Here is a 14,245-nt window from a genome sequence, read left to right as displayed (position 1 = left end):
CATAAGTCTCTTGTGAACAGTCTTTTAAATATGCTGAAATCTTCGCCATCTCAGCAAAACTGGCCATCTTCAAAGTCCATTCCTCGATAGTGGGTAAAGCTTCATTCTTCCAATATTTACCTATCAACAATCTTGCTGCTGTTATCATATACAATATCAGTTTTATCTCACCCCGTGTAAAACCCTTAACTATACCCAATAAAAACAACTGTGGAGAAAATTGAATTTTTTTCCTCAAAACATTCTGCATGACCCACCAAATTTTTATCCAAAAAGCCTTAACTTTCCTACAGGTCCACCAAACATGATAATACGTAGCATCCAAACATTCGCATCTCCAACATTTTGGCTGAACATTAGGGTACATACATGACAACTTTTTAGGATCTAAATGCCATCTATAAAACATTTTATAAAAATTTTCTCTCAGGTTTTGCGACTGTGTAAATTTAACATTCTGAACCCAAATTTTTTCCCATGTTTCCAGCATCACTGGTTCTTCAAAATTCTGTGCCCACTTAATCATACAGTCTTTAACTAATTCAGTTTCTGAATCTCTTTCTAGCAAAACATTATAAAGCCTTTTAATATGCATTGGACCTTTCTCTCTTATATGTCTAACCAATTCTTCCTCATGCAACATAATACCAGTTTTTTGGTCCTCTTTCCATCTCAGTTGTAATTGATTATATTGTAACCAAGTTAGATTAAGCCCTTCATCCAACAGTGTCTGTAATGTCTTCAGCTGCCATCTGCCCGCATCTGTAAAAAGAACCTCTTTGTATAAACCCCCCCCGAGTGACATTATATTTGTATTCCACAAAGTATGACCAAGATCCAGCCATAGCGGTATTTTGTAATCCCATTTGAGTCGGTGCTTCTTCCAAACTCTCATCAAAGAGTCTCTAAGTATATGACTTTTAAATACTTTATCAACTTTGTCATCGTAGAATAAGTAGGCATGCCATCCAAATTCAAGGTCAAAACTTTCTGCTTTCAATATTCCAGTCTTTTTACTTCCAAACCAATCACTTGTTAAAGTTAAAGCTGCTGCATCATAATATAACTGTAGGTTTGGGAGTTTAAGACCTCCTCTTTCTGGAACATCTTGCATAATTTTCAATTTCACTCTCGGCTTCTTCTCGTTCCAGACAAACTTATTCACACCAGACTGCCAGACTTTCAGTTGTTTATCACTTTTAAGCACCGGAATCATTTGAAACAAAAACAGAAATCTTGGCAAAATGTTCATCTTAACTGCTGCTATTCTTCCAAGTAGAGACAGTTGCAGCTTTTTCCAAGTCTCCATATCCTTCTGAACCTCTCGCCACAACACCTCATAATTATTTTGAAACAATTTCATGTTTGATTCTGCAACCTGAACTCCAAGATATTTTACCTTAGGTACAATTTCAAAGCCTGCCCTCCTTTCAAGCTCATGTTTACGATCTTGTGTCATATTTTTAACTATCATTTTAGTCTTTTTTGAATTCAGTCTAAAACCTGAAACTCTACCATAGTCTTGTATAATGTCGTTCATCAGGATTGTTGATTCCATTGGTTGTGATAGGGTAACGACCAGATCATCTGCAAATGCCTTTATTCTATAATCCTCTTGCCTTATCATTATGCCTTTCAAAATTTTAGAGTCCCGTATTATATTTAACAAGACTTCCAATGTTAAAATAAATAAAAGTGGGGACAACGGACATCCCTGTCTTGTTCCTTTTTCAATTTTAAACTCTGTCGTCAAACTTCCATTAATAATAATCTGTGCTTTTTGCTCTTGATAAATTGCTGCAATCGCCTGTATAAATTGATCCCCAAAGTTCATCTTTTTTAAAGTCTTTAGTAGAAAATTCCAATCCACTCTATCAAAGGCCTTCTCTGCATCCAAGAAAACCAGCACTGCAGGAATCTGTTTATTCTTATCAAGATATTCCAATAAGTCTATTACTTGCCTTACATTGTCCTTCATATATCTACCCTCAATAAATCCCGCTTGGTCCTCATGAATCACCTTTTGGATTACTGGCATCAACCTGTTGGCTAATACCTTCGCATAAATTTTATAGTCTGTATTCAAAAGAGATATTGGTCTATAATTCTCTGGTTTTTTAGGACCAACTTGTTCTTTTGGTATCAAAGATATATAAGCAGTTGTCCAAGATGGGGGTATTTTACCCCCTTGTTGAATATTGCAAAATAAATCTCTAAGTTGTCCCACCATTTCAGCTTGTAAAGTTTTATAATACACTGCAGTCAAACCATCCGTGCCAGGAGCTTTGGCTGTTTTTAGCTGTTTAATTGCTGCTGTTATCTCCTCCTCTGTTATAGGATAATTCATTCTTTCCTTTTGTTGATCGGTAATTTTTGTAACTCTCTTATCATTTAAATATTTTTCTATAAGTCCATTCTGCACCTCTTCTTTGGCATATAATTTAGTATAATAGTCCACAAAAGCTTCTTTAATTAATTTTTGTTGAAAGATTTCTTTCCCTCCAATATCAATACGATCGATAATCCGTGCACTTTGTTTTTTCCTCAATGTGTAAGCCAACCATCTGCCCGGTTTATTAGCGTTGCAAAATGTGTTATGCTTCGCGTATTGTAGGCTTGTTGCAACTTGTTCCGCCATAAGCATTTGAAATTGATCTTTCAAAAGTTTTATAGCACTTCGTATTCTTTCATCTGATGGGTTTTTAATAAGTAACTGTTCTTTATTCTTTATTTCCATTTCCAACTCAGATCTTTTCTTTTGTCGGAGCAGTCTATGTTTAGAATTCATATAGATAAGTACCCCTCTCATATAGGCTTTACTTGCGTCCCAAACAATTTCAATTGGGGTACCTTTATTCAAATTTATTTCAAAAAATTCTTTCAAATGCTTTTTAAGTTCTATTGTATTTTTTTCATATCTAAACAAGTTCTCATTTAATCTCCAAGAACGTCTCTCAACCTTATCCATCTCAATTTCTATCCATACAGGGCTATGGTCAGTCAAAGTTCTTGGAAAAATCTTTGTTCTTTTTGTCTTAACAAGTAGATCATTTGACAACAGAATAAAATCAATCCTAGAAAAGGATCTATGTCTATCAGAAAAGAAAGTGTAATCCAATTCATTTGGATTATGTATTCTCCAAACATCTTTTAGTTCCATATCTTCTTTCATATCAAAAAAAGTCTGTGGTAGTCTAATTCTAGACTTTGCCAAGCTCTTTTTATCTAGTTTAGAATCAATTACTCCATTCCAGTCTCCCATAATTAAAATAGATCTATAGTCCCATTGCAATATTTTAGTATGTAACATCTTATAAAAATAGTCCTGTTGTTGGTTGGGAGCATAAATTCCAATCAAAAGAATTTGTCCATTTGCTGTAAGCAATTCAATTGCTACAAACCTACCATCTTGATCTGCTTCTATAACTTTCGCTGTTAATTTTTTATTTACATAAATAACCACACCATTCTTTTTCTGCGAAGTTGAAGATATATAATGTACTCCTAGTTTTGGATTTATCAAATATTTTTGATCTTGAATTGTGATATGCGTTTCTTGTAAACATATTATATCATTATTAAATTGTTTCAAATATGTAAATAATTTCTTCCTTTTCTGTGCTGAATTCAACCCATTAACATTCCAAGATAGACATTTAAAGGTCATCAGCCTCTTTCTGTAACGCAGAGCAAAATATTTGAAGTTCATCCGAGAGCTTCAATCTCGCTCCTCCCATAGCGCCACTCTCTTGTACGGTACTCTTAACTGCCTTCTTGTCTTGTCTTTCCTGTTGTTGTTGTTGCTTTTGTTTAAGTAGCTTGGATTGAGCTCTAGTTATACGTTGATCTTTAACTTCAGTCAACTGAATCAAATCCAAAATTGGAGAAGAATCCAGCAAGGGCTCACTCAGAAAACCTCCTTCTGCACCTTGCACTATTTCTAATTCCTGCTTAGACTGTTCTTTCAATTGCCTCTCTTCACTCTCCTTAATCTCCAAAACTGTAGATGTACGTGGAGATGGTGTTCTTTCCTTAAGAATAGTACTATAAAAGTGTTGTGCCTTCTCCACGGTATTCAATCGATATCCTTCTCCCTTATATCTAAAAATTATCCCAGCTGGTGCGTCCCACCGGAAGGGTATCTGTAAGTTTTTCAATTCCTTAACAAGAAAACCAAATTCTTTTCTAGCTTTCAGCATTTTAGGAGGTAGTTCTTTAAAAATTTCAAGTCGTGAACCCCCACCCCAAAAGTTTTTTATTAAAATAAATTCGATAAAAATAAAAAAAATCCGATTTAAATAAAAAAAATCCAATTTAAATCAAAAAAATCTGATTTTTTTGATTTTTTTAAAAAAAATCATTGATTTTTATCCACCCTGATTTATTTCCAATGTATTTCCTTTGCATTCATCTCTAGGCAGTCTTCCCCAACTTAGTGTTCACCAGATGTTTGGGGTTGAACCTTCAGAATTTCCAACTGCCTAGAAATTCTAGCTATTGCACGCTTAGCATATCCGAAGACCCAAGGCCTTCAGATGGTCAGGATAGATAAGATACCGATGATAGAATAACTCAATGCATCCATTCTATATAAAAAGAGGAAAATTAAAAGAGGAAATATTTACTAATAACTTAACTGTGTTCTGACTAATAATGGAATCTTTCCTGAAAACTTTATATGAAGTGATGTTGAACAGCGACAAAATATAATATAGTGAGTTATTGGGAAATAGCTGTCTGTTCTGTTGATAGGAAGTCTTCCAGTATTGTCCATTTTCATATTGCTAGGGTTATTATTATTATTTTCTGGGGGGATGCGGTGACTCAGTGGCTAAGACGCTGAGCTTGTCGATCGAAAGGTCGGCAGTTCAGTGGTTTGAATCCCTAGTGCCGCATAATGGGGTGAGCTCCCGTTACTTGTCCCAGCTTCTGCCAACCTAGAAGTTCGAAAGCACGTAAAAAATGCAAGTAGAAAAATAGGGACCACCTTTGGTGGGAAGGTAACAGCGTTCCGTGCGCCTTTGGCATTGAGTCATGTCGGCCACATGACCACGGAAACGTCTTCAGACAGCGCTGGCTCTTCGGCTTTGAAACGGAGATGAGCACCGCCCCCTAGAGTCGGGAACAACTAGCACATATGTGTGAGAGGAACATTTACCCTTTACCTTTTATTTTGCTCTGTGTTTAAAGGACTCAGTAAGTACTTCTGCATTTGGCTTTTTGAAAGCACAAGTCTCGAGTACTTGTCTTCATCTGTTCTTTTTTAGACCATTTACTACTGAGAAGATTCCAGAATAGTAAAGGGGGCTTTTCTCTTGTAAAACATGAATAAATGAAATTACATAGAACTAATATGTTTCTTTTATATGTCTTTTATTTACAGCAACAGTGGACAATGTTGTTTCTGCTGAGGATTATATTCCTTCAGCCTTTTTCGTTGGGACTGTAAAGCAGAGGAAGAGAGGGAGGCAGAGATATCTATTTCTGACTTTCCCATTTTTCCTTCTTTCTTGCTCTCTTTACCTTCTTTTTCAAGCAATAGACACAGAACTCTTCCCAGAGCTCTCAAACTCCTACCAGAAAGCTTGGAATTTACTCAAGAACTAAATTGGCTGAGGGCCTCAGTGTGCTAACTCACCTACCCTTGATTTACAGTACCATCTTTCTACTCAGAACAAATATTCTCTAGGCAGTTGATCATAAAATATAAGTGCCATTAGAAAAAGTAAAACACCTATAATAAAATTTAAATTAAGTTCAAATAAATGGAATAGAACCAAAGGTTAAAAATATAGGGGGATGGAGGCAGTTGCAATAATAGTTGTGCAAGAACTAAAGAAGTCATAAAAGATTTTAAGACTGATTAGCTCGGGCACGTGAAAAGACCTTCAGCTAACTTCCAGTGGTCTGACTTTTGAAGCTTCATACGATGAAAACAAATACTTTGTATAACCACATTCCTTTTCATATTTATTACTACATTTTTTATTTTATTCTTCAATTAAACCTTGATCTTCATTGACTCCAATAATGTATCATCATCTACAACAACAACTACTACTACTACTACTATTATTACTACTACTACTTCTCTTTCTCCCTCCTCCTTCCTCCTTTTGCATTTTTTGGAGATTTCTTGTCCAAGTACTAACCAAATCTAAACCATCAGATTTTTTTTAGCCTAGACAAATTTGGCCAGTCTCAAACAGTCTTGAGACTGTTTCCACTCATATTTATCCTACCACAATTCCACTTATTAGGCCAAAAAGTAATACCTGACCTAATAGAAGCTTATCACTTTCCTGATGGGAATTCTAATCTAGAATTCATCTATCTTAATCCAACATATTTAACATTTCAAATTAACTCTTAAGCAGAGCCACACCTAATTCCCACATCACAAATTTGCATTCCTCATGTGTGAATATTCAACCAACACAATAAAGTTGCTTTCGTACAGATAGTATTGTGGTATTTAAAGACCTGGACTTGACCCAAAAGTGCTTTTCCATGTCTCATCCAAGAAGCTTCTTCAGTTGCCTTTTTGAAAAACAACCATGATCAGCCATGACCTGGATGATTGACAATCTCCATAGACATTTAGGCCTGGATTTGAGAATACCAGATACCAATTTCCAACAATTGTAGAATCAAGAAGATAAAATTAGAAGGGGAGTGTTATAAATGTTACCTTACAGCACAAAATAAGGCAACCCTCTAGAATATATGTGGGTGGAAGCCTCTGTAAGCAACGGATGTATGAATTTTTATCATTTAAATTCCCAGAAGTCTAGTAAAATGGCTTAAAGTGAAATGCAGAGATTTGCCCAAGGCTACATAATGAACATAATATGCTCGGTAGAAGTTTAAACCTTTGTCCCTGACGGGCACTCAACATCCCATCCATAGTAGCTTTTGGATGTCACTGCTTTTTCTTCATTTTATCTTCCCTTCACATTATGCATGCTTCTTTGCTAAATTTTATGAAGCTCACAGAAGAAAGAAAAGCATATTTTCCAGAATATGCATGGGCTGGAAGTAAGAGAGGGTGTGGGGAGTGTGTACAAATTAGGAGAAAATGTTGTCAAAATTAGGGGAAGTATAAAAATGAGGATACATGAGAGGAGGAAAGCAGGGGTGAAATCCAGCAGGTTCTGACAGGTTCTGGAGAACCGGTAGCAGAAATTTTGAGTAGTTCAGAGAACCAGCAAATACCACCTCTGGTTGGCCCCAGAGTGGGGTGGGAATGGGGATTTTGCAGTATCTTTCCCCTGGAGTGGGGTGGGAATGGAGATTTTGCAGTATCCTTCCCCTGCCACGCCCACCAAACCACGCCCACCAAGCCACAGAAAAAAAAATGGATTTCACCACTGGAGGAAAGGAAATAAGAATCTGTTCTACAAAATGCTGGGTTGATATATTTGAAAAACAAAAGAAGGAAAGAGAAAAAGTTAACATTTGGAGAAATGGTGTCAAAAAAATACAGGCAGTTTTTGTTGTGCCTTGATGTGAAAATCTTACAGAATGGGAAATAATTTTTTTGAACAAAACATGAAAGTGAACAGAATTCAAACTATGGCCCTCTTAACTTGAGGGAACTGAACCTTGTAAATAGATTTTGGACTTCCTTCTCACCCCACAAAGAGCTCTACAACTCAGCTGCACCAGGGGTGAAATCTAAAATTTGTTACTACCGGTTCTGTGGGCGTGGCTTGGTGGTGGTGGTGTAATGTGACTGGGTGGGCGTGGCCAACTTTTTTTTTTTTACTTTTAAAAGCATTTTTTCTACAACCTCTTCAGCCGAAGAGGTTGCAGAAAAAAAATGCTTTGAGAAGCCTCTGACGATCAGGCAACTCAGCTGCGATCGCCAGAGGCTTTTAAAGGCATTTTATTTCCTACAACCTCTTCGGCCGAAGAGGTTGTAGAAAAAATGCTTTTAAAAGTAAAAAAAAAAGCCTCTAATGATTGCGCGGCTCAGCTGGGCATGGGGGGGCGCAGGGATTTTTGCTACCGGTTCTCCGAACCACCCGCCGCCATCGTTACTGGATCGGGCGGTCCGGTCCGATCCGACCCGGGAGCATTTCACCCCTGAAAACGTCTCTGTCATTAAGATGAACATGTCAAAGTATTCTGATGGAGTTCTAGCTTCAGTAGGGACCTTCACTGGGAAAGTCAGTTTTGCTACAGAGTAATGTCTGAATGTCCTTTACACTCAGGAAAAAAGGGAATGAGGTTCTGACTGCGTATTTGCATATATAAATTCATTCTCTTTGCGTTCCTTCGATCTTTCCTTATATGACTCCAGGGTGACAGAGCTTGGAAAAATCTCTGGTTCCCCGATCATTTCAGATCTTGCTTTATGGATGCAGCCAGAAATGTCATTTTAATCTGTTTTAATTGACAGTTTCCTTTTCGGCAGTCAGTTGATATCCCCCTGATGGTTCCAGCCACAGGGCACAAACACATTGGCACAAAGCAACTAAATGATATCAGACTTTAATTTCTTAAAAACGGAAGATGTCAAGCCTCTTCTCTTTCCTCCCCTTGCAGATTCTTCTTAAAATTCTTCCTCAAGTGCAACCAGAACTGTCTGAAGACCGCCGGAAACCCTCGAGATATGCGACGATTCCAGGTAAGTGATGTGGGATCGGCTGTTAAGTAAGTTGTCTGGTGTTTTTTTTCTTTTCCTGGCAGTATTTCTCTGTTGCTCATCACTGATGCTGCAGGTAATAAACGAGGTGACAGTAAATGATAACCCCCATCATAGATTGTGGAAGGTTTTTGTTCTCTCTGTTTATCATGTTCAATCCTTGCTTCCTCCCATTTTTTTTGGAGGGGGGGAGGAAAATCCCCAAGAGATATCGCACCAACTGGAGATGCGTATTTGATTTGACACTCCAAAGTAAGACGCCTGCATGTAACAGGGTCTGCATACGGGAACCTCACTTAGATCTTTCCACATTTTTCAAAATAGCCTTCTTAATGTGCCAGTAAGTTGTATACTTCCACAACATACACTTTAGGCTCCATGGCTCAGGACCTGGGTACTTGCGGGACCGCCTACTACCACCAATAGCCTCCCACCGGCCGGTACGCTCTCATAGAGAGGGGCTCCTCCGGGTGCCGTCGGCCAAACAATGTCGACTGGCAACCCCCAGGGGGAGAGCCTTCTCTGTGGGGGCACCTACTATCTGGAACGAGCTCCCCCCGGAGATACGGAGGATCCCAGATCTGCGCACCTTCCGCCGTGCTCTAAAGACCTTTTTATTTCAGTTAGGCGGGCCTGGCCTAACTTTCTCCCTCTTTTTAAACAATTTTTAAACAATTTATATATTTTAATATTTTTAATATTTTTTTAATTTTCAAAGTTTAAATCTGTTTTAAATTGATTGGGGTTTTAATCTGTCTGGGCCAAATTATTTAATTCGATTTTAGTTCTGTTTTTTAAATTTTGTATGTATGTATTTTATTGTTGGCTGTTCACCGCCCTGAGTCCTTCGGGAGAAGGGCGGTATACAAATTAAATGTAGCTGTTCCAGCCCAGGTCACTTTTAAGAACTCTCCCTAGTGAAAGGAAGTAGACTCATGGGAGGCTGACTCAGCTGCTTTTGAGGAATATCCGCCACGAATTTCATCATAGCTGATGCTGATGAATTGAAAATACTGGCTAATAAAAACACAGGAGGAAGTGAAGGGTTCTGGTGAAGGGAGGTAAGGCGGATGGGGAAGAGGGTTGAGAGGATGTAGGCACTAAATCTTATTTATTTTTCTCTCTCTTTGACACCCCTTAATCGCTTAAGCCTGGTGGCACAGATGTAAGACTTTTGCAGTGATTCCCCCCCCTCTCTTTTCTCACTATAAATGGTTCTGAACTCTTTTTGCCGAGTCTGGTTATCATTGCTTGATGCAGGTATTCCTCAATGTAGAAACTGTAATTCAGCCTGGAATTATGACAATTCACCACGGCCAACTTGTTGTAGCCAACTGGCTCGCCACAGGACAAGAATTACACTATTCTAATATCCAAGAATTAGTGGGATAGAATCATTAAAGAAAGGATGCCAAAGGAGGGACAGAATGAAATATGAATGGCAAAAATTAAAATATTTTTTTACAATTTATTTTGAACAATGAAATAGAATTGTTAAATTGTCTCACAGGCTGTGGCAAATTGTTCCATTCTGTGGAATTATAATCATAACTTGTGGAGGAGGTTACGTGGTTAAGGGTGTTAACATATGACTGCTCCCAATTCCACAACTTTTTTTTTTGCAGTGGTTGTTAAGTGAACATAGTGGTTATTAAGCAAGTCTGTTTGCCCAATGGGAGTGTGTGTGTGTGTGTGTGTGTGTGTGTGTGTGTGTGTGTGAGAGAGAGAGAGAGAGAGAGAAATTGGAAGTAAATATTAAAAACCAGGGAAATCTGCCAAAAATTGCAGACATCTGCAATATTTATATAGGTCAGTGATATGAACATTTCTATTAGGCTTCTATAAGTTGGTTGTGCTATGCTTACCTCAGTGAAGCACCAGGAAGTATCTCAGTTTGCTTCACTTGCACATAAACACACATAAAACACAGATACACACACAAGGCCTCTTCTAACCCTACCAGTTGAAAGAAGCTTTTATGGTCAAGGAGAACCCAACTTTCATCCAAGTGAAATATCAGCTCAATGATTTGTGAAGCCCTAATTTTCAAAGCTGCATCTCCGCAGAGAAGGTAGATTGGAATAATTTAGGCAGTTGTTTCTCCTCTTTCCTGAAGTTTCATTTTGTCTCTGCGGGAAGCAAGAAGGGGCCATACTAGGAGGGCTGTCCAGAGCATTTTCTGCAGTGCCATAAAGAGCCACGTCTTTTTCTGGGTTCACATGGCATTTGACGATAACGGACATAAGTTCCTAGGCAAAGGTCTCACTACGAATGAGTGGAGGTCTTCTGGTCCAGCTCCCTGGTTAATCATTTCAGACAAACTGTTACCCAATCTCTTTTCAAAAATCTCCAGTGTTGGAGCAGCCACAACATCTGGAGGCAACTTGTTCCACTGATTATTATTATTATTATTTATTTATTTGATTTGTATGCCGCCCTATCTCCATAGGACTCAGGGCGGCTCACAACAATTAAATTAATTATTCTCACTCTTAGGAAATGTTTCTCTCCTTGAGTACTTTCCCATCCATTGCTTCTGTTCCGGCCTTCAGGTGTTATTGAGAATAGGCTGGTTGACCTTCTCTTTCTTGTTCCAGCCACTCAAATATTGGAACCCTGCTATCATGTCAACCCCCCCTCCCTCAAGCCTACTTTTCATTAAACTAGACATTTCCTTTAAGAACTTCCATATCTCCTAATTCTGCTATCATCTCCTTTTCCATGGATGCTATGATTTTGACGACATCACAGTTTGCACTTTGTTCTTCGGTATAAAATGAACAAATGTTAAAACAGCTTTTAATCTGAAGATCTGAAAGGTACCACTCAGCCTTTCACACAGGGTCAAGTGTTTTTAACATGAATGCCTTCCCAAAGGATTGTTATGCCTTCTGCACTCTAAAACACACACCTTCTGCTACTTTTCATCCCAGGACCAGCCCTCAGCATCAACAAAAAACAAATAAATTGTTTAATGGGTTTGCTTCAGGTAACTGAGGACACTTGTCAGTCCAAGAAATAAAATAACTCAGAACTGATAAAAAAGATACAGGTTGCATCCAGGCAGAAGAGAAGGATAAATGGGGCTATAGCTTAGAGTCTTGATTGAATGAAGCTGCTTTGATGACAGCGTAAAATAAAATGTTTTGGCTGGAGTTAATCTCAGAGCTACTTCATTTTCAATGCTTTACAGTGTATATATCTGCGCACAAAGAGAGAGAAAGACGTGCACACACGATATATCTTTATGTTAAAATGATCTAGCTCTCGGATCTTAAGTGTTTTGGGTGTGTATGTGTCAGCTTGCCAATAATGTGCAGCTGAGAATAGATCACACGTCCCAATTTCATGCATCCCAAAGAATTAATCTTGGCTTTTTTTTTTTTTTTTTTAGAAAAAGACTTCATTTGAGCTTGATAGCAGCAGAATAAATAACTCCCCCAAAGTACCAGTGAGTGACAATATTACCAGAAATTCTGAATATATCATCTACATGCAGGAGTGGGATTCAGCCGGTTCGGACCGGTTCAGGCAAACCGGATGCTAATTTAACATCTGGTTTGTCGAACCGGTAGTTGCAAGGACTGGCTGGCTCCACCCACTCCACCCCTCCCCTCCCAGGAGTCTCCACCATGGTCCACCATGGCCACACCCACCCAGCAACCGGACAAAGAACCAGTTGCTAAAATTTTTGAATCCCACCCCTTTCTACATGTATCTGACTGCACTGTTGTGACCCAGGCCCAAGTAGGTAGTATTAGACGCAAACAGTTCCAAAACAAACAGACTTTATTAGAACAGCTGACAATTAACTCATTCTCAGCGTAGTCCAAACTAAATTAAAACAAATTTACAGGACCGCCTGCTACCACCAATAGCCTCCCACAGACCAGTACGCTCCCATAGAGAGGGGCTCCTCCGGGTGCCGTCGGCCAAACAATGTCGACTGGCGGCCCCCAGGGGGAGAGCCTTCTCTGTGGGGGCACCTACTATCTGGAACGAGCTCCCCCCGGAGATACGGAGGATCCCAGATCTGCATACCTTCCGTCGCGCGCTCAAGACTTTCTTATTTCATCAAGCTGGCCTGACCTAAGTCTTTCCCCTTTTTAAATGGAAATTTTAAATTTGGTTTTAAATTATTGGGGTTTTAAATTTGTTCATCCAAATTATTTAATTCATTTTATTTTATTTTAAATTTTGTATTTATATGTTTTATTCTATGGCTGTTCACTGCCCTGAGTCCTTCGGGAGTAGGGCGGTATACAAATTCAATAAAATAATAAAATAAATAAATAAATTCTTCTTAACACAAATTCTTCAGTCTAATCACCAACCTTGGTATAATTAGGCAACCTGCCAAACCTTCTCTTGGTAAAAGTTCAGAAGCAGAAGACGCCGACCAGAGATAAGTGCAACAAGACAAGAAACAAATCTATCAACGTTGTTTTCCGACAAAGAGCCCAAGAGCCGTTGCTGGTCTTTTAAGCCTTATGGGAGGGGCCAATCATCTCTTGGCCCTACCCCTGAGTTGTCCTCTTTTATTGTTTGGCTGTGTACCGCTGAGTTGTACCTCTTTTATTGTTTGGCTGTGTACCGCCCTGAGTCCTTCGGGAGTAGGGCGGTATAGAAATTGAATAAAATAAATAAATAAAATAAATTTGCTTTAGCTGCTCTTGCCTTCTGGCAGCTCTTCTCATGCATGCACTAGGAACAGGCTCTTCCTGTTCTTCTGCCTCTCTACTGTCAGCCTCATCGCTGTCCGACTCCGCTGCCAGGTCCTCAGGCTGCTGGCAGACTACAACATGCACATGCTTTTCTGTACACGGAATACAAGAGTAATTTGCCCATCAGTGCACACTGAAGTACATAAAGGCAGTCCTCAACATACAACCACAGTTTGGACCAGAATTCCCATTGCTAAGCAGGATGGTTGTTAAGTAAGTTGCAGCTGATTTTACAGTCTTTTTTTTTTTGCCACAGCTGTTAAGTGAATCACTGCAGATGTTAAGCAAATCCAGCTTTCCCCATTAGCCTTGCTTCTCAGAAGCCAACTGGGGAGGTTGGCTTCAAAAATGGCTACCATACAACCATCATAAATACATCCTGGTTACTAAGCATCCACATTTTTATCACATAATGGTGGGGATGCTGTGATGGTCGTAAGTGTGAGGAAAGGTCATAAGTAACTTTTTTCATTGCTGTTACAACTAAACAAATGGTTGTAAATCAAAGATTACCTGCATATGGTGTGTGAGAGAATATCTTGCCACTATCTTTTTTTTTTTTTTAATTTGATTTATATGCCGCCCTTCTCCGGAGACTCAGGGTGGCTTACAATGCGTTAAGCAATAGCCTTCATTCTTTTGTATATTTATACAAAGTCAGCTTATTGCCCCCACAAACTGGGTCCTCATTTCACCTACCTTAGAAAGGATGGAAGGCTGAGTCAACCTTGAGCCTTGGAGAGATTCGAATCAGCAGTAAATTGCAGGCAGCTGTGTTAATAACAGGGTGCGTAACCACTGTACTATCAAGGCTCTTGTCTTAAAACATTTGGCCTTTTTCTCCTTCCTGGTTGTAATTTGGAAGGAGAAC

At 38.9% G+C, this 14,245-nt stretch overlaps 1 protein-coding gene across 1 annotated transcript in view; it reads left to right on the top strand.

The window, feature by feature from the left end:
• The window catches only part of EBF2 (EBF transcription factor 2), a 272,712-nt gene that overhangs the window by 196,248 nt on the left and 62,219 nt on the right, over positions 1 to 14,245 (top strand). Inside the window, exon 7 of the mRNA XM_070952594.1 lies at positions 8,551 to 8,632. Coding sequence (XP_070808695.1) covers positions 8,551 to 8,632 — 82 coding nt within the window. The remainder of the gene's footprint in view (positions 1 to 8,550; positions 8,633 to 14,245) is intronic.

This window comes from Pituophis catenifer, unplaced genomic scaffold (genome assembly GCF_029215685.1).
Source record: "Pituophis catenifer annectens isolate HBS135680 unplaced genomic scaffold, rPitCat1.0.hap2 SCAF_12, whole genome shotgun sequence".
Taxonomy (NCBI): Eukaryota; Metazoa; Chordata; class Lepidosauria; order Squamata; family Colubridae; genus Pituophis; species Pituophis catenifer.
The sequence above is the reverse complement of the archived record's forward strand: the minus strand, read 5'-3'. Positions and strand labels throughout refer to the sequence as shown.